The 19,657-nt window shown below is 38.0% G+C and overlaps 2 protein-coding genes across 4 annotated transcripts in view; both read left to right on the top strand.

Moving 5' to 3' along the window:
- RBM45 (RNA binding motif protein 45) overlaps nt 1-7,628 on the top strand; it is a 52,831-nt gene extending 45,203 nt beyond the window's left edge. The window contains exon 10 of the mRNA XM_026052034.1: nt 7,501-7,628. The gene's annotated coding sequence lies outside the window, so the exon portion shown is untranslated. The remainder of the gene's footprint in view (nt 1-7,500) is intronic.
- The window catches only part of OSBPL6 (oxysterol binding protein like 6), a 36,532-nt gene continuing 24,499 nt past the window's right edge, over nt 7,625-19,657 (top strand). For all 3 annotated transcript variants that reach the window (XM_026052031.1, XM_026052030.1, XM_026052029.1), the window contains exons 1-4: nt 7,625-7,736; nt 13,266-13,361; nt 16,116-16,238; nt 19,169-19,222. In XM_026052031.1, the coding sequence (XP_025907816.1) occupies nt 7,635-7,736; nt 13,266-13,361; nt 16,116-16,238; nt 19,169-19,222 (375 nt within the window). In that variant the 5' untranslated portion in view covers nt 7,625-7,634. The remainder of the gene's footprint in view (nt 7,737-13,265; nt 13,362-16,115; nt 16,239-19,168; nt 19,223-19,657) is intronic.

Here is a 19,657-nt window from a genome sequence, read left to right as displayed (position 1 = left end):
GGTAATTAATTAGTACAAGAGCTGATTAGGGTTTGTGGTGGCTTCCCACTGCTGGCCACTTGCATTCATATTGGTTGGTTTGCCAAATTATATAATAATTCAAACAGGGATTAAGTCAGAAAACTCCCCTGGTCCGTTTTGTGTTAGATGATCACAGTAGTCTCTCTGGTTTTGCCATGTGTTTCTGTAGAAAGCTGGATGCGTGTTATGAACAGTGTTCTGTGTGTCACATGCTTTGGAAATTGSTGACTGATGGACAACGTACAGCAGTTCCATAATGAGAATATTCTAGGGCTGCTAAGGTAATTTTTATGTGCAAGGTGCCTGAAGGCATTTCTGTTCTCATATTAAGACATGCTTAGTGCACTTCACAGAAGGGAGCAGTTTAGTGTAGTGTAATTCTCGCCAACATTATTAGTAATGTTGGAGACAGAGATCCTTCCAYGATAAGTGAATGTTACTTTTGAGTGTTTTTACGGTGTATTTTTTTCCAGTGAAACTGGATGGTAACYTACTAGCATTTCAAAAGGAGTAAGAACTAAGTGTACTTAATCGATGTGTACTGCACTTAATGTTAAGTAATAATATGATACAAAATTGAGTACATTTCCCTCATAGAAGATAGTCAAGAGATGATCAGTTGCACATTAAGAGGAGGAAAAAAAACAAGTCTTTTTTTTTTTCCCACTGATTTGCTCTGTCAGGAAACTGCTCTGAGAAATGCCCCCTTTCTTCTGCTCAGTTTAATTCTAGTCATTGTGTCTTAGAACTCTGCAGACGCTTAAAAATGAGCTTTTCATCTCTTTGTCTCTTCAGGCATGCTGTGAATTCTAATGTTTCTGTAAAGTGCTTGATGCATTTTTGGTACCTCATTGACATGAGCAATAATCTGTTTTCTTTTTTTTTTCTGTTTTTCTAATGAAACCATCACTCAATGAGCTGCAAAGAAATTCAGGTAATAATGAGATAAGAATAGACCTTATAATGTGCTCCTGCACCTCCATGGACACTTAGGCTTTAAGCTAGTGTCAGTAAGAGAGATTTCCTTAAAGAAGGAAGAGAAATAAAGGTTCGCAGTAAGCAGAATACATATTTCTCTAGGCTTCAAGAATATTTAATAGTGTTCCATATAAAAAATAATCAATGCTTAGTGACATATGAGGATAAAATTGGAGTATTCAAAATGGAGAGATTAAAGCMTGAGAGACCATGCATTAAAGATTAGAATAATAAATAATTTTACCTCTTGTAGTTTATCCATCAATTTTTCTCCCTTAGGACTGTGGGAAAGGAGAGGGAGAATCTGCATTATGCTGCAGTCTGGCCTCTTGCAGGAGGCCAATGCACTTTGCTGAATGAATTTCCCACCCACATTAGTAGCTGAGCTTTGGAACTTTCTTTTTTTAAATCCGATCTGATCTAAACATGTCTTCTCATTCCCATATAAACGTCCATTGTGATCCTCAGTGTTTTATCAATGTTTAATTATCTGTGCTAAGTGTGTGCCTTATTTCTAACTTGCATATATTCGGCTCCATGTTTTTTGACCCATTAGCTTTTGTTATACCTTTGAGAAGTGTTCTAATATTACATTCCTTTCTTTCCATGCAGCTTGTTATAGATTGTCACCCAACGACCTCTTAATCTTCTCTTTGACAAACTAAATAGATTGACCTCTATAAATCTTTTATTAGTAGCGATGTTTTTCAATCCTGTCATCATGCTCATGGTTTTCTTTTTGAACCCATTTGTGAATGTCTTTTTGAAATGTGGGCGACGGAACAGGACACAGTGATTTAGTGGCAGTCACAGAGGTAATACAACCTCCCCATTCCTTCTTGATATTTCTCTGATTATATATAAATCATTCAGGATATTATCCTTTACAGCTGTGATCCACTGTGGTGCTTAATGGTTTGTCAGGCTAATTGCTTCCAAGAATAAAATTGCTATCCTGTAATTGCATCTTGGTGTTTTGCTTTGTTTTGTTTCTTTTCTTTTTTTTTCTCCTAGTTATGACCTTCTCTTCAGTGCTCTCAAAATATTTTCCTTGCAAATTCTGACTGGAGCTGCAGTTGTTTGTCTCCCCTCTGTGCATTCTGGCCAAACACCCCAAACATCTTACATTTGCTTCTAGGATGTTTATTGAACTAATGTTTATTTTGAGATAGCAATAAGCTATGTGACATCTTCCCTACAAGCGTTTGATGATATGCCATGCAAAAATCAAGATCTTTATAATAGGCAGTTTTTAATTTGCTGAGACACATAAATCAAAATTTTCCTTGGTAGTTCTGAAGCTCATTGCCATAATGAAATGTGCATGAAACAGTGGAAATACAAAATGCAGAGAGACAAGAGATAGRTTAATGAAAAGAGGACAGTAAAATGCAGCTAGATAAGGATTTCAAGGGCTACATGCACCTTTTAGGCTCCTGTGCTCCTGTGTATTTTTTCTGGATATATTTTTCAGTCCTGTTATGAAGGAAATCAGGTTCTCTGTTTTGGATCACTGCCCAATTGAAAGTCACTRTGCTTTTAACTTCCGCTCGTTCTGTCCAAATTGCTTGTGTTAAAAAAATCCATTACTACGGTAAGATAGGGAGCAGTGTTTTTAAGTAGTAGGTAAAAAACCAATTCTTTTTTTTTTTTTATGATATTTTCTGGATTCATGAAACTTACTTTTTTTCTTAAGACTTTTTTTTTCTCCTGAAATTTAGATTAAACTTTTCTAATCTGTTCATGGTTTATTTTCAAAAAGTGAAAAATTTGTCTTTGAAAAACTGTGATGGAAACAAATTCCTCAACAATGCTTTTGGCTTAAAAAGAGGTGTAGAGATGGAACAGGTTTGTCATTATTATGTTTATTATTGCTTTTAAAAGTGCTTTACACTTTTGGTAACTCATAAAGGCATGGAGTGTCCATAAGATACTTTTTTTTCTGTTTATATTTAACTGGGAAACAATGCATATTTGTAGTTATGTGTAAGCATGTGTATGTGCTTAACTTCTTACAGCAATTTGCTACAAATATGTATAACAGCTCAGTATGCTGTCTCTACAATATGTAAAATATTTCCTCTTCATTCAAATCAATAGTATTCTAAAATGGTGACAGCTGGCTCCTCAGAGGAGCCGCAACARAGAAATCCTAATAAAAATCCCAGGGTCACGTCAGCTGCCCGTGCAGCCCTCGGAGATGGCAGATGAGCTGGGGGCTCCTCTTGAAATTATCTCTTAGGCTGGAGGTTTGGACGTGCTGGAACGTGGCTAATTACTGCACACGCTTCAGGGATCTGGAAGGGCAGAATGATGCTTAATCAGGAAGGCAAGCAGAAAATAGGAAAGGCAGATGTTGGGCTGACCTCTCCTCATCTTGGTCTGATTATCTGTGCCATGTGTTTGACTGAGTCTGTCGGAGTGCTGCATTGCTTGTGCAGGAGTCAGTTGGGATTGTGCAAATAATTGTCTATATTATTGACGCATACCTGCACTAACCACTCAGAAATTATTTATCCTTGTTGAAAATACTGTATCCAGTGTGAAACACCATGCTATGCTAGAGGGTGACGTTAAAACAAGGTCGTGGTGATGTTTGCTGCTACTGTGTCCTCTGTGTAGTCTGATCTTTATGAAGCAGTGAGTGTATGGGCAAGCAGACCTTAAAAAAGTAAGGAGAAAAAGCCAACTGCATTTAATAAGGTAACACATGGATGGTCTGGGAGTGCTGGGCATGGCCTGGTGCACAGACTGAGCTGCCAGGGCTTCTCAGCAAGGTCTCAGGCCAGAGGCTGCATCAGCACCTCTCCCCAGAGGTAACACAGACTCTTTCCTTGCCTAAATCCATTTTCAGATGGTCTTGACTGTGCGATAAGGTGTGATTCATGGCAGGGTTTAGGAGCTGTGTATACTGGTGTATGCAGTACCAGAACGTGCATTTGTGCGTGTTGGCACCTTTATGAATGCCTGCAGTCGGATGTGAACATTTCCAATATCCAAACCTTGATTATGCAGCTTTTAAAATACTTGCGAGAGGCAATGGTAATGCAGGCACATGAATTTTAATAACTTGTGTCTTAAAAGCCATTTAGAGCTAGAAAGATTTCCCAGCTTTCCTGTAGCACTGCATTTATTCCTGAACATAAGCACTGGACTTGAAAACTATCAGAGAGCCCCTTCTATCAGTTACGTTGTTTTCCTACTTATGTAGGATTTAACATGTCTAGGCCTCTAAACTAGTCCATTTTATTTTTGATAGCTACTTAGAATTTTATCCTGGAAAATTATTACTGAAGTCATTGTGCTATTAAATCTTCCACCAAGCTGAAACTAAAATCCTGATGTTTCTCATACTGAAATAGTGGCTATAAAGTGATTGTTTATCTGTTTTATTTTAAAATAAAAAGAAGACAGAATCTTCATTTGCCATAAAGAGATTACTAAATCATCAATGCTTCACTACAGTGTTGATATTTGTTGTTTCTGCTGTACACTTGTGCTTACCACWTTCATGTAACACATTCGTGTAAACCCAGGGTTATGGTTTCTGTGCATGGAAGGAGGTCAGCATGAGGCAGGGCAACGTGTTGTGTTAYATTCCACAAAGTAAGGGTAAAGTTGGACTCCATTGAGTGCTTGAATGTAGCGTGACTGTACTGTATAACAGCAAAGTAGCACAGAAAACCCGTCTTTTCCCAAATGAAAGACAAGCTCGTATTTACAGATCAGTGTGAGAATGTCTTGGTTGAAGTATTGCCAGAGACAGGGGTGGTCGCATATATTTAGTTGGCTTATGTCTAGAGATTCAGTTCTGCATCCTGAGTACTTCTTTTGCTTGCTGCAAGAGGCATAAAAATAAGTTTCACAGTGATGCCATGATGTGCACCCCCTTTTAAACAAATGCAAACCTTGTATGTAAATAAATGTAAACTTCGTCTTTAAWCAAATGCAAACAGAAGTGACAAATCAAGAAACAGAGCGGCTCTAGAAGGTGAGGAAATCCTCTTTTTTTGAGGCTGCAGGTAGCAAAGCCGAGCGGAGCTGCAGAGCCAAACTGAACATCCCTAAGACAGCTCTTGGCTGGATCCCAGTGCCCACATCCTGAGCTGGAGTTCTGCTATCAGAATAACAAATAATTGCTGCTGCTGCTTTTCATGCSCCGGAGCCAAGTGTTGTGGGCTGGCTCGTGGCCATCGTGCACAGCCTGGCCCCGGGCGCTCCCCGAGCCTGCCCCGGGCGCTCCCACTGCTGCCCTGACACGTCATCGTCATATTGGGTGGTGAGAAGGGGTTTTTGATTTTGTATATATATGTATATATATTTCCATAGCTTAAAGGGGAGTACTTCTAGATCACGTGCTCAGAGCAACACTGTTAAATAACAGGTAAAATGTTTTCTTTTGCTAGTAATACTTTATCTACTTTATCATCTAATAAGCAAAGTTGTTCATCTCAGTTGCTTCCTGCAACTCTTTTCTAATGGTTGCTGGCCGGAACAGCTACAGCACAACTGATCCCGCTAGGCTTCCAGCAGGACCATTTGCAAACCAAAAGAAGCAGAGGTTGCTGAGATGCTTGGCGTGTGTGGACAGCTTTTGTTTCTGCCACTGAGCAGAGTCCTGCTGGATGTGCCTCGAAGCCTCTTATATGAGCTCTGTGATTCTCCTGGGCTCTCCTTGAACACGAAGGAAGTTCAGCCACATGGTTAAGATGAGATTGATACTTGCAAAAATGCTGATAACTAATAAAATGAAGTCACTTCATTCTTCTTGGTATAGTAAACAGAAAATATGTGTGTGTGTATATWTATGTGTTCATTTAAAACTGACTCACTAATTAAAACTGCTCCTGGTTAAGGCATACAAAGGACCTCTGATACCACCCACATTCCTGTGTTCTGGAATAAAGTGACTTTGTCAGTGCCGCCAAAAGCCAGACAACTCCACGGAGTCCCTTGTTTATGAGTCATCCCAGATATCTGCTCCAGCAGAAGGTTGGTTGTTAGGGTGCAGGGTTCAGAAGCTGGTGGCTGGAAGCCACTGTGTAATTAGCTATTTAGTCACCTCTGGGTATCTGGGTTCAGGACAATGGTGTTGCACAAACCTCTGTTCTACTTGAGGAAGCTGCAGCTCTATCCTCAATATTTCCTAATCTCTTGAGGCAGCAGTTGTGGCTGGATGTTAGTTAATATGTTTTTGTCCTGGTCACATGAATCAGGACAGTGCTTTTTTCTGCACCCATCTGAATCTGGCTGTGCGCCCTTGGTGCCCTGCCATCGCAGTGTACAAGAAAGGACACAGTATTTCAGAGCAGGGGAAGACTGCTGGAGAAAATAGATGCTGGCTGCAAGCAGAGGGGGATGGTTTCACCCAAGGTTAATGGAAGAACAGGCAGTGGGAGCAAGTTCAAAGTGATCGATGGCGTGTGTCGACTGCCGTAATTCCAGTCCTGAGCAGTCCTGATGTACTCGCGGCTTTTGGCAGTGTTTGTATTTAACGTAAATTTCCCTTGTGCTGCTGTGATTATCTAATTTTCTGTTGCTGGATGAAGCCAAAGCTTTGGGTGGAGAGATATAAATGAGAGAACTTCTCATACCCAGCAGAGCACCGTGCGTGCGGAGGGGATGTCAGCAGCAGCTCTACAGGTAACAGGAGCCCAAGCTGGATTAGGCCCTGGGTGGCTCCTGCCTTCATCCATACAGCTTTTGTGCCCACAGCTCGGCAAATATACYGAGATCTTAGTCTAAATGAAAAGATTAATACTCTGGTTTTATGTCCAAAAGCATTTTCTCATCATAACACACTATTTTCTTTCACTTGTCTTTGAGAGCAAGATGTGAGCCCTGTGGTTGGCACAATTTGGGACAGTACTGAGTCCTGAAACTGGATTTTTTTYCTGATGCCAACTCCTGTTTTCAGGAATCTACTTGCACACCCGGAGTCCTTACTATATTAGCATGATTTTAAAAAGCTGCTGATTATAATGGGGTGTTCAGCGGTATTTGTGTATGATGGAAGTCCCAAAGAGTTACTTGGCTACAATATTTGCAGGATTAGGTTTAACTGGGTCTGAAGAGGAATGCTCGCAGTTGTGTGGTCATAAAGCAGAGCTGAATCCCGTGCTTAATCTGAGGTTGGTGGAATGGTGGAGGTGGAGGTCTGTGCTTCCACAGTGCCCACGGATGAGGCCACCTCTGTTGAGGTTGTGCGAGGGGGGACAACAACCCTTTGTAATAGGTTTGTAAGTTCTGCTTGGGAATTTCCTAACCTTTTTTTTAGAAGGTTTTGTACTATTGTAATATCACTTCTGTCTTCTGTGCGATTGCAGAGCAATGCACTCATATCGATGCTGGGTAGCGTTAGGAAAAGAGGTGAAGACCTGGGAGATGTATTGGGTTAAATAGGGACTGTTGCCCGATTTCTTTGCTATAGAACAGTATTTTATTATGAAAGTATACTTACTCTTTCTCTTTTTCTCTCTCATTTTTTTTTCTTTATGAAAGTGCACTTCAGCTGTTTGAACTCTTCTTCGCCTCTTCATAAGCTGTGAAACAGAAGAATGTGGAAAAGTATTCCCTTCTCTTTTTCTACATGAGTGATAAGAGCACAAGATCATTACTACAAGTTTGCTGCAAAGATGAGTTCAGAGGAGAAGAGTATATCTCCTGCTCACAAAACATCCACTCCATCACATAGAAGTGCCTCATCCTCTTCATCATCTCAGAGGGATAGGAGGCAGGTAAGTAAAGATCTAGATATACGTAGCATCAGTTGAGGTGATTAATTTGTTCTTTTACGTAGGGTAACTAGTTTTCAGTAGCTCTAAAATCTTTTGCGAGTAGCACTGAATGTTATTGCTATAGCTAAGTTCTGTTTTTGTTGTTTTTGTTGTTTTGGTTTCACTGAAGTGATTTGAAAAAAAGCTTGTTTTCAAGAGCAATTTAGTGCGAAGTGTAGTAATGTAGCAAGCAGGATCTAATCACGTGGTCAAGAATAGTAAACGCTCTCTGAAGTCCTACGTGAACTTTTTTTAAACAGCAGCATGAAATTGTTATTTGGATATGCGTTTACATTAAAGATTGGTCAAAATATTAAACCGGAAAAGAATGCTGATGTGTGTTAGGTAATGGGCAGGAAATATGTCTGAAGTATTTTTGCTGTTATTTCCATTGCCCTTCATTGAATGCAAAAACATCTTTTTCACAGGTGGTTAATGTTTTCCCTTTCATGGCATACAGGATTTGGGGTAGCCGTACTTAGCTAAGGTCCCAGTTAGCTTATGATCCCCTCTGATTTTTCAGGACTTCCATCTGGAGTAAGAATTTTAACATTTTTAGTTGAAAGCATCTGTTTATTTTATCCTTGCACAGTTCGACCCAAAGAGGACTAAGGCAGGATATGGGGCTCTGCTTACCTCAACTAATACTCTTTCATCTGAATGCTCTGAGTAATTAGGGAGTTTGGTAGGATCATGAGAGTCAGAAAGAAAACAATYACCTTTGGGGAATATATTTTACCATAAGTCTAGTGGCTACTGTACCAGTTCCCATGGCAACTAGTAGAATAAAGTGAATTTGTCATCATTATAAAATGGCTGCTTAACTTTAAGTCCATATTTGTTCRCTGAAACATGGAGCCAGCTTTTAAAATAAAGACAAAGAGAACAGTAGTTTGGTGCATCCTGAGATCTCATGGATCTGATAAATGTCTGATGATGATGACCATGTATATTAAAGCACATAAGTATGGACTGGAAAGCCTGCTGCTATGCTTTCATTTTCTGACKTAGTGCTTTGCTTTATTTTCAATGTTATAGGCAGAGAAATATCCAAGAGCATGAACGGATTCAGGGGGCAAGTTCTTCTGCAGTGAGACTGAACTATGACATGCCATACAGCATGAGAAATGATGCTTGTATATTCAAGGAAAATAGCATAAAAATGCTTCCTGTTCAGCCTATTCTTAAGTGTTTTGGGTTTTTTTTGCAGGCTTTCCCCAAAACATAATACTTAAGGGCTTGGGGGGACTGTTGTTTTCAACTTTGAAAAGGCTTGAATTTTTTTTCTTGCTCCCTCCTTATTTTAGCAGCTGGGTAAATAGTGGCCCTCTTGAAGGAATAATTMATATAGCATAAGAAGTGTGATGTGATTGGATAAAGTGTCAATGCAGCTTTCGTTGTCCTGTATGAGGATAACACTTGATATATTTCTCAATGGTTAATGACTGAAGTCTTCTCATCATATAATTCTTGTCAAAGTCATACCAGCAATTATGGAACAGTTTTCCAATAAATTATGCTGCAGGAGGCTAAATGAGAGAGAACAGGACTATGATAAATCATTTTAGGGTAAGTGGAAAATCTTGTTCTGTATATAACACTGGCATTTTAATATAGGTTTTTTATTTGTGTCATATACATCAACTAGGAGAATTAGCAGTCAGCAAAAGCTTTGACATTGTCAATTTGTAGGCTCTGTAACTAAGTGATTGATAAACCAGTGGAGACTATGAAAGCCAACAGTAACTGAAAAACTGGATTAAGGTATTTGAAGTATCCTAGGAACCTCAGCACCCTTCATTTACATAAAAATCTTAGTTAATTTGCAAGATCAAAGGCTCAAGACCAAACAGTGGTATTTAATTATTGAGCTGGATAGGGTTGTAGTGCAATTGCAGTATCCTACCAGGAATGCTTTGGAATGGTGCAGCAGCTCTTTGTCCTACTGTGAGAGCTGTTGCAGAACCAAGAACTCCTGTTTTCCACTGTCAGGGAGCACTGGGTCATTCTAGGAAAACTAAAAGTCTTTGTTGCAAAAGTGAGTGTAAAAACTGCAGTTGTAAGAGGTAATTGTGTGGACCATGAAAAAAAAAAGAGGAAGTTCTCATCTTCCTCTGCAAAAGTCAAAAAAAGTGCCATATTCTGTTGCTTAACAAGAGCGAAGCTAGCAATGTTTTTAGAAACTCAAGCTGAATATTATAAAAGCATATATTGTGCATTTAATCTGATTGCTGTAGGTAGGCAAGTCATACTGCAAATTGTGCTGTTATATATTCTGTGTAATGAATGGGTGGTAATATTGTGCTGAGCAGGCAGAAAGAAGTAAACCATTAACCATTAACCATTAACCTTGTGCAGTTGCATAAATTGGGGCTTGACCCCAGGCTGTTAAACCCCCAGTCACAGAACAAAGAGGGAGTAAAAACAGGAGGAGAGTGATAGTGATGGGATTGTGAACAAAGGAGGAAGAGTTTGACTTTTCCAATCAGCATTGAAAGGTTGCTAATATATGATATAAAATGGATTTAGCAGTGTGTGATATTTCAAATGCAAGGATCTCTCTTCTAATATCTTAATTTTTCTTTTAATTTTTCTTTCTTTTCCTTTTTTTTTYCCGTCTGCCAGATGCTATTTCTACAAATCCTTGGTTCTTTTCTCACATAGCAAACACAAAAGGAAAAAAGCTTTTAGTCCTAGTGTATTTAACCTTGTATGATCATCTTCTCTGCACAGAGATCTTTCATATTCCAAAGCAATATTCCATTTCAGCCACATGTGAAGACTRAAAGATAGGAGCTTTGAAAGAAAAGGAGAAAAGATTTTATAGAGCAGCAATCATTTGCCTTTCAGATTTAATCTTTCTTGCTTTCTGAAAGAGAGATATTGACTAATGGGAGGAGGGCTATGCCTAAGGGATGTAGACAGGGATTACAAAGCAATTTTAGTTTAACTCAGTCTGGCTGAATTAATTTCCAAGAAAGCATAGAATTCAGTGCTGCTCGTGATTTTYACCAGGCCCCTAAGTCAGTGAGAGCACACAGGTAACACTGAAGCATGAGAAAGTCTGCAAGTGAGCAGTGCAGAGTGAAATTCTCTTTCTGTTTTCTTGGGAGAAGATGAATGACTTCTGGGCTGAATGATACTCCTAGATTCATGGATTAGTCATTTTTTTTCCTGTTCATGTAAACAATTCCAGCTATTTTGAGCTTCTGCTTTGACTAGCCTCTCTTTTTCCCTTCATATCAGCTTTTTTTTTTTTTTTTTTTTTTAACTGCTTCCTTTAATGGCTATATTTTTGTTGCTAAAACAAATAAAAAAGCCTGACTCCAAATTCCTTTTTTTTCTATTTTCTCTCTCTGTGACTAAATAGAAATCCTGCATGTAAAAATTGCTGGTTTTCAGAATATCAAATAATTGTGTAATTGCTAGCTGCGTTTTTGCATAAATCTAACATGAATTAAAATAAACTATTTTGCACCAAATAATGTCTCTTATTTTCTATGCTATAAACATGTCACAAATTTAAAGCAATTATTTTGCATCAGCGTAATGGTCATAACAAAAAAGAAGACATTTACAGAAAATCAGACACCACTTTTGGAAGTAATGAAAGTAAAAGAAGTAATTTTTTGAAAAGTATTCATTTTCTTCTTTTTGCAAAAAAAAAAAATCATAGTATAAATCAGCATTCATTAAAGCGCTGTTAGCTAATAATGTATTTCTCAAATGAAGTGGAACTGTAGTGACCGAGAGCTGGCTTGTCTTAAAATTGTGCAGTTGAAAATGTCACTGGGAATCTGACAAGCCAGAGGCTGCTTGTTTACTTCACTCTAAATATTTTACAAAATGAGATTGCAGTTATGTAACAGCAAACTGCATTGGCTGTAACCTGTATGAGACCTTCTGAACATCTGTSTTGGGCTTTGCTGCATTTTGGGATGGAAGGATTCCTACCTGCCAAACAAAACTAGCAAGGAAGTTGGGAATCAACCTGATATCATCCTAAGAAGGATATGATCCCTTTTAGAAGAATAGATTTAGGTTTTACAGTATATTGTTTAAATCTAATACCTTGTGCCAATGTAGCATTTTATGTGTTCAACTAGAAAATTTATGATAATTTGTTTCTAGTAACTTTGTAGTGCTGAAAGTAACTGAAAATAAATGAGAGTTGTTGTGTTGTGGCAGGGATGCTTTATCTTCTCCTCTGACCACAGCGGCAGTCCCTGTATTTTCCTTTTGATTCACAGCTGCAAAGAGGACAATTAAGCTCTGTTAGTCGCTGTCTGTGGCAAGATGCAATCTGGACATTGTATGAAGATTTATATGAATAACTGTGCTTAATTATTTTGGTTCTGGTCCTTATGTACTTAGTTACTTGTGTAAAAATTAATATTTACTCTGCTATTTATATAAATATATTGTATTYTCTTGATTGTTTCTGCTGTCAATTGTTGCCTCTGTAATCTCTTCTTGTGTGGACATAATGAAACTCAACTCTCCACAAAATTTAATTGGTGGTTTTCATTGAGAAAAACAGGCCTTTCTCACAGAACTACAGTTGCAATTGACAGTTACTGTGCTACATGTGATGGAAATGAAATAGCTTATTTCGTGCCAGAGAGATACTACTGAGGTGTTGTGGTAGAACTCACACAAAATGATCTTCTGGGAAGTAACAAAATTTCAGCAGAGAACAAAATGCAGTTTTAAACAGGCAAGATGTAGTTATCTTTGCCAAAGCTCATRGTAAAAATGCTTTTTATTTTACAAAATATAAATAAAACTTCACTGGAAAATAGAATTGCAGTTTTAGATCTACTTTCCTTAAGGATTCAGTTTCTTCAAGATAAATTGTGTRATTATGTAGTTTATATTTGTACCAGGCTTTAGAATGGTTTTACTCCATGAATGTTCATTAGCAAGCCTGTTAGCTGAGGTCCAGGAACTGATCTTTATGACAGGTACAGTTTATTACAGGCACTCATATGATGACTTCACGTCACTTGAGAAGCCAGTTGCCAAAGCTAAGGTGTGATAATTAATATTGTTAGGGACAGTAATATCTTATGTGCAATGGATTGTTTCAGAAGTGAATGCATGACAGTGCCCATGTCATGATATATGTAGTCAGTGCCTCTTATCTTGTCAGCAAATAGAATTGGTTAAGGAACACTGAATCTTTATAGATTAAAAACTATATTGCTACTTTTTCCTCCCTGACTTTTTATAGTTCCAAGTCATGTCRAGGTTGAACAGAAAAATCAGTCCAGCAATAAGAAAAGTGAGAAAGGAGGGAAAGGAAGACAGATATACTGGCCTAGAAGACAAACTTCTTACATGCTTCTGTGATTCTTGGTWGTACTTGATACACTTGGAGCCAACTGACACATGGTGCTGCTATTTTATTTAATGAGTGTATAGATCAATCAATTAATGCATATTTTCAAAAGTAACATTGAAGGATAAATACCTTTGTTGTTTCTTTAGAGCATTCATATTTTGGAACGGAAGGCTTCTTCAGGAAGTACAGACCTTTCTTTAAGCAAGCAGTTCCTTGAAGCAGACCCTATTTCTCTATCCAAGGTAAGCAAATGCATGGGCTGCGGTGCAGGTGGGAAGCATTTCTTTTGAATTACARAATATTTGACTATTAGCTATGTGTTGGTGTTTGTGATTATAGGATGGAGTATGTTGTGAGCCCATCCTAGAGATGGTTATTTGCCATCTGAAAGAGGAGAAAAATGTTCCTCAAGATACCAGAGCATTCGATCAATATTCTATATTAACAAAATTAAGCATTTTAGTGGGATTTTGAAGAGGATGAGCAGGGAAGTGTTCTCATGGATAGTCACTGGGAATAAGCTTTAGAATCTCAATATGAAGATAGAAGGTGCCTTGAAAAATGTTCTAGTCCAGCTGTCTTATTAAGCTAGAGAGAATCACATCCAAGTTCAACAGCACTRATTATCAATAATTACCTTTTTAAAACAAATTGTTGCGAGTTGTGCTTATGTTTCTCTAGTCATGCTGCTTCATGTAGAGCTGTTTTTCACATGATACACTGATTTAAAGAAGTCATAAAGTACTGAAGCCACTCTTGAGCATCATCGTTGGATGATGACTCTTAAGGCACCTCACTTTTGTGCTGGTAATTGGCTTTTTCTGGCTGCCCTTGCAGCACAAGGACAATGGCAAAGATTGCAAATGTGCAGCACACACTGGTTTGGAGAGGGGGAAGATGCAGTGAGACTGCAGGCTGCTTTGAATAACAGCTTGTCACGCTCCTGCAGCACGAAACGGGTATCCACACTGCACTGAACAATTACTCCTTTTGGCTGCTGTATCTGGTCATTTGTTTAAATGACTAGCTTTATGAGACTGTGATTTCTAGTCAAAAAGTAATCGATGCTGGCACAAATTGTAGATAGAAGACTTATGCCTGCAGCTGATCTTCTAGAGGAGAAGTCGGTGTGGTGAGAAATCAGTTGGTGTAGTTAAGGAGAGGGATTTTCTGCTCGCCCCAGGGGGCTCATAGTTGACTTTCACCCCCTCAAGTGCCAAGGGCTGCTTCTYAGAGAAAAAATCATTCTTAAGTGCTTCCCTCTACACTAATGGAAATAAAATATTCAAGTGAGCCACAACAAAACCMGAACATGTTTCAAAGAACGTGGCTTCTACAGGCAACGGGAGTAAGAAGTGTGAAAGTTMCAGTTTACAGGGAAAATTAAACTGATCTAAATAAAAATATTTTTAGGAGAATTCACTGCAATGTGTATTGCCTGGACTGGTGCTTTTCATCTTTGCAGGTTAGCAGCTCCTTACTGAAATTTGTTTTAAAAAAAAAAAAAAAAAAACCTGCTTTTTTTAAATCCTATTTTTATAATATTAACATTTTCACACCTGTGTATTTTGTTCTGGAAATGTGTTATGACAGTCTTAACAGTACTTGACTTTGAACAGTGTCATATGGGACGGAGGAAGATGATTTTTCTGTCTCTTAAAGTGTGTGATACTTTATGACTTTGTTCCTCCCCTGATGGCTTTTCATAACATCCCAGGGTGTTGTGAAAGTCCAGCTGAGAAAATGCAAGTTTGGAGCTGTGTAGAATACTGTTAGAACTTGCTTAATACTGTGTGAATGAGTTGGCAATATGTGATTCTCAAATTTGTACCAAATGTTTATAACAGCAATAGCAAGAGAATGTAAATAAAGAAATAATTCTCACAGTCTTTGTTTAAAAAAAATTGTTCTTTAGATGTTCATTATAATGTAGTGGCTTGGGTCATACAAGTCATCATGCATAATAAGTGGTATGTACAAAGAATATGCTTTATTGGCTCTTRGACTTATAGCTGATTGCATCTGAAATGATACATTTCATATCTCTAGAGAGAAAATTAGTTAGCTTTCTTCTATATATTTCTTTTAATACAATGAAGCTTAATGACAAGAAAGTTAAAAGAAGATGCATTTCCTTTTRCAGAATTCTAAAAGCACAATTAGCCTGGGAAGCTGTGTCATAAAATGCTAGTGAAGACAGGTGCTGGCTATTCTTCTATCTGTCTGTCTGAAAAAAAAGATTTTTTTTTTGTTTGTTTGTTTTTAAGGAAAAATTAGATTATCCAGAATCTGTAGATTATACACTGAAGATCAGGAAAGTTTTGGAGATGCACGAGTTTATATGTCAGGGAGTATCACAAAGTGCACTGTTAATGCATATCTGTATGTCTAGCAGCAAAGTAGACATTGCATCTCACAGTCTCATCTTTTTCTTGACAAGAAATACTTCCTATAAAGGTACATTTTTAATATGCAGATTCTACCTCTGTGTCATTTGCAATTTCTTTTCAGTCTTTTTAGTCCTCGTCATAAGGAACTTGTAGATAGATTGCCCAACGGCCAGAATCAGAGCAGCAGTTTGCACTTTGGCCACCAGTCACAGATCTGAGCCTTTTATGTGCTGAGTTCAGTCAGAATTTGGTGCAGTTTTTGCATATTTGGATATATTGATTTTACTGGTATGTAGCCCTTGTTCTGAACAGAATGTACAGGCCTTCAGGTCGTCATCCAGCTTTGCAAACAGGCTTCCTGGAAGACTTCAGCTTTGGTATACTTAATAAGGAATAGGTTTCCAAAAATGCTCATATTCATTAGTTATCAGTGAGATAGAGCCAGACATCATACGGTGACCCTTTGGCACGCCTAACCAGACCAGTTTAAAAGTCTAACTTTCCRTTACTCATCCTCTTGCACTCAAGAATTTGTCCTACATAAACTGCAATTCTATACCATATGWATGCAGAATTAATCAATGTGTCTTCATGCTTTTTCATCAGGAACCTGACAGCTGGGAAATCATAGAGGGCCTGAAAATAGGCCAGACCAATGTCCAGAAGCCAGACAAACATGAAGGTTTCATGCTGAAAAAGAGAAAATGGCCTTTAAAAGGTTGGCACAAGGTAAATATCTCATAAAACAGTCAGAATATGATGACTTTGTTTTATGAGTTTGGAATTTTTCTGTAGAGTAGATTAAAATGACTGCCAAATTAATACTCAGGATTTTTGTGTATGACTTTCTCTTCAAATTGTGTTAAGAATTAGTCTGCACACACAGCTTTATGGCTTCTGAATTCCGTTGCTTTCTGTAAAATGTTACATTCAAAATCCAGTTAGAGGAGTGGAATAAATCAGTAGATGTCTCATGGCTTGAAATGTTTAACAAATAAATACCTCTTTTCCATTAATTCTTTTCAATATATTTTTTGTAACAAAATGTGACATGTAGTATAAGTCTGAACCGCATTTCACATTAAAGTGAATTTTGTGAAGCTTCATTCCTGTGTTTGGTTTGTCTTCCTGCTTGAATCCTAAATGTGGGCAATGCAGTGGGACCATGCAGGAAATAACAGCCTTTCTCTTATTTATTAGGTGTCTTAATGGAAAAATAACCCAAATCTCTTGTTTCTATTCCATTAGTTTAAAGACATTTCTCCATGCAGCCCTCTTTTCTCAGCCCTAGAATTGGTGTCCTCCAACTCCTTTCTGTTTATTTTCTGTCATAGTAATTACAGCATCGTTTTTTTACTTTTAGCAACAAGATGTGGTACTGACAGTGATCCATATTTCTGCAGCCCAGGGTACTTGAAGTGGGGTCATGTTCTTGGACAAAATGCATTTTGTTACGGAGAATGGTTGTATAGTTGTTGTCTAACATGGCTTTTCTATTCCAGAAAGCATTAACTTTCTTTTTTTGCTAAATATTGTGGAACTTACTCAGATCTGAATCCAGTTGCAGTCCATACAAGTGTAAATTATATATTAATTTCTTATTCTTCTCTCCTTTTGAATGCTATACTAACTGATTAGCAGTGTTCATTTTCTCCCACCTTTCACCCTTTTTCTGCGTCATAGGTGTTTTGGTTTTACTTAAACACAGCTTATTGTCTCAGTAACCACATGCATATGCACTGCTTGAATTTAGCCTGGTGACATTAAAGACTTTCCAACTGACGTTTGAAGGATCTGAAAAGGAGACCTGATAATGTATAAGCTGCTGAAAATATCTGGGATAACCCACTACTTCCAATCCTTTGAAATACATTATGTCAGTATGTTTTTTGTTTGTTTGTTTTTTGAACATGTGTCTGTTTTGGTAGGGACCTTAAGGGGAGAGCAAGAGAGGTGAACTTAGAAAATTTTATAGAGGAGATTATTACTGGTGATCTGTTTTTCAGGCAGACTCTGGAGCAGTTACCTGTGTAATAATTTCTAATGTGAATAAAAAGTTCACAATTCAGCCTCTATCTCTGCTCTGCCTTATGGGATATATAAATCTAAGGATTCGTGCTGAACTTGTCCAGAAACTGTAGCTCTATTAACGTTTTCCAGCTGCTGCCTACAGATACTGCAATTTCTGCAACTTGATGCTGAGAGCTCTAGCGAAGAATTCCAAAAGCAGTAATTGTAGCATGTGCCGTATGAGTATCCTTCAGCAAAGCTTTAATGTCTATTGTATTTGGAAAGTTATGAAAGTGCTTTAATGGCATACCATTTATCACGTGCACAACTTACAGATTAGTTTACTGTTTCCTGAAATGCAGTYTGCTTTGGACCAAAATGCGTCAGCCGCTTCTCTGCGATGTTCAGTGCCCCATAGTAATTAGCAAGGGAAATGTGGAAGCRGTATTTTCTCTTGCAGGAGGAATTAATATCTTCCTCTTATGAGATCAGTAATGACTACACCTAGTCAAAAACTCCTGTTGTTTTGACATCTTATTCAAGAAGTTATATCCCCAACAAAGCACCAGTTTCTTGCTGTATGTGAGATCTTGGTGCCATCTGTTGTGTCACTGACATCATTTCCAAAAGCATCTCCAAGAGGTATTTTCAGAGATCTGCCAGCTGAATACTGACCCTGCTCATAGTGTCGATTTAAAAAGTTCACACCTTGGGAACATTGTCATTCCTTTCAATGTCAGACAGATTAGAGTTTAGGATAATATTTTGTTGTCTGTTCTATAGTCTTAACATATATTAGTGCTTTAGGTAATACTCAGAAAGTATGACTGCCTATACCACTAGCTGTCAGCCAAGACATAAGCCCTCCAATGATGTGTGGTATCTGCTGGGAATGCTGTACTATTTACACTTTAATCTAGCCATTATCTTTATTGTGCTAGATTAAAGCTAGAAAAAGTTTAATCAGCATGGTGTGCAGACTCTACTTCGTGTTGTAGATATCTGCTGTGGGGCACAAAGCTTTGGATGGTAGGACAGTGCTTCACAGCCTGCCCCTCTCCATCTGGGGATCAAAGACACCACAGRAAAGGCCACTGTGGGCCTTCCTCTTGGGATGTGGAATTTACGCTAGTAAAAACATTTCATTTTCAGTTTTCAGATGGGGAGTGTAAGTTATTAGTCTGAAATGTGACCGACATGTTTGAAGAAAAACAAGAAGAAAATGAAGACATAACTCCTGCAGTCTATACTGCCATTCTTACAGACTTTATTGGTCTGGCTTTAAAGCAGAATACCTTCAGTATAGTGGTTTCTTAAGTCAAACTTAGAACATAGTGAAGGAAAAGGAGAATCCAGTTTCTCTTGCTTAGAATATAATATTGTAAAAATTGAAGAAAGAAAATTATTCAATACTTTGTACAGTCTTTTCCGCCCACAAGCATTCTTTATTTACTGTGGAATAATCATTGTTTTCTTGCAGATAAATTATTGTATAAAGCTTTGTAAGGCCAAGGAGTTATTTTAAATTATTTTTAAAATGATTTATATTTTAACTGATAGAGCAACAAATGTTCAAAATGTTTGAAAACTGTATACTGTTTAAATTGCACCTGCTCATTAAATGAGAATTCCTCTTTTTTTTCTTTCAGAGATTTTTTGTCCTGGATAATGGAATGTTAAAGTATTCAAAGTCACCAATTGATGTAAGTAAAGTTAAAGGCCATTTTAAAATGTGTACTGGAAGTCAGCCTGCGAGGGTGACCAAATTTGATTCTGATACTATGCGTGTTTATGGCAGCGCACACATGGAAGCTGTTGAGGGATTCAGAGCAGGGAGTGCTACTTCTTGGGCAGGTCCTTTTATATACAGACACGGATGGAGCCTTATAAATGAGGATAATGGCTAGTTAAGGACATCTGTCTACCTTTTAATCATCCTTTCATCTGCTTACCCTGATGAGKTTAGTTTAGATTTGTGCAAGATCCCACATTATTCACTGACATCCCCAAGCAACAACTGTGGAGAAAAGTAGGCTTATAGTTGCTGCACGAAGGCTTGCAGAAGGTACAATGCAAACAAACCTAGCCTTCCTACCTTCATTTCAACCTCGGAGTTCTAGGCCTGAGCCTCTCTGCAA

This window comes from Nothoprocta perdicaria, unplaced genomic scaffold (genome assembly GCF_003342845.1).
Source record: "Nothoprocta perdicaria isolate Ctin4 unplaced genomic scaffold, notPer1 scaffold_83, whole genome shotgun sequence".
NCBI lineage: Eukaryota > Metazoa > Chordata > Aves > Tinamiformes > Tinamidae > Nothoprocta > Nothoprocta perdicaria.
This window is presented reverse-complemented; position numbering and strand designations above follow the sequence as displayed.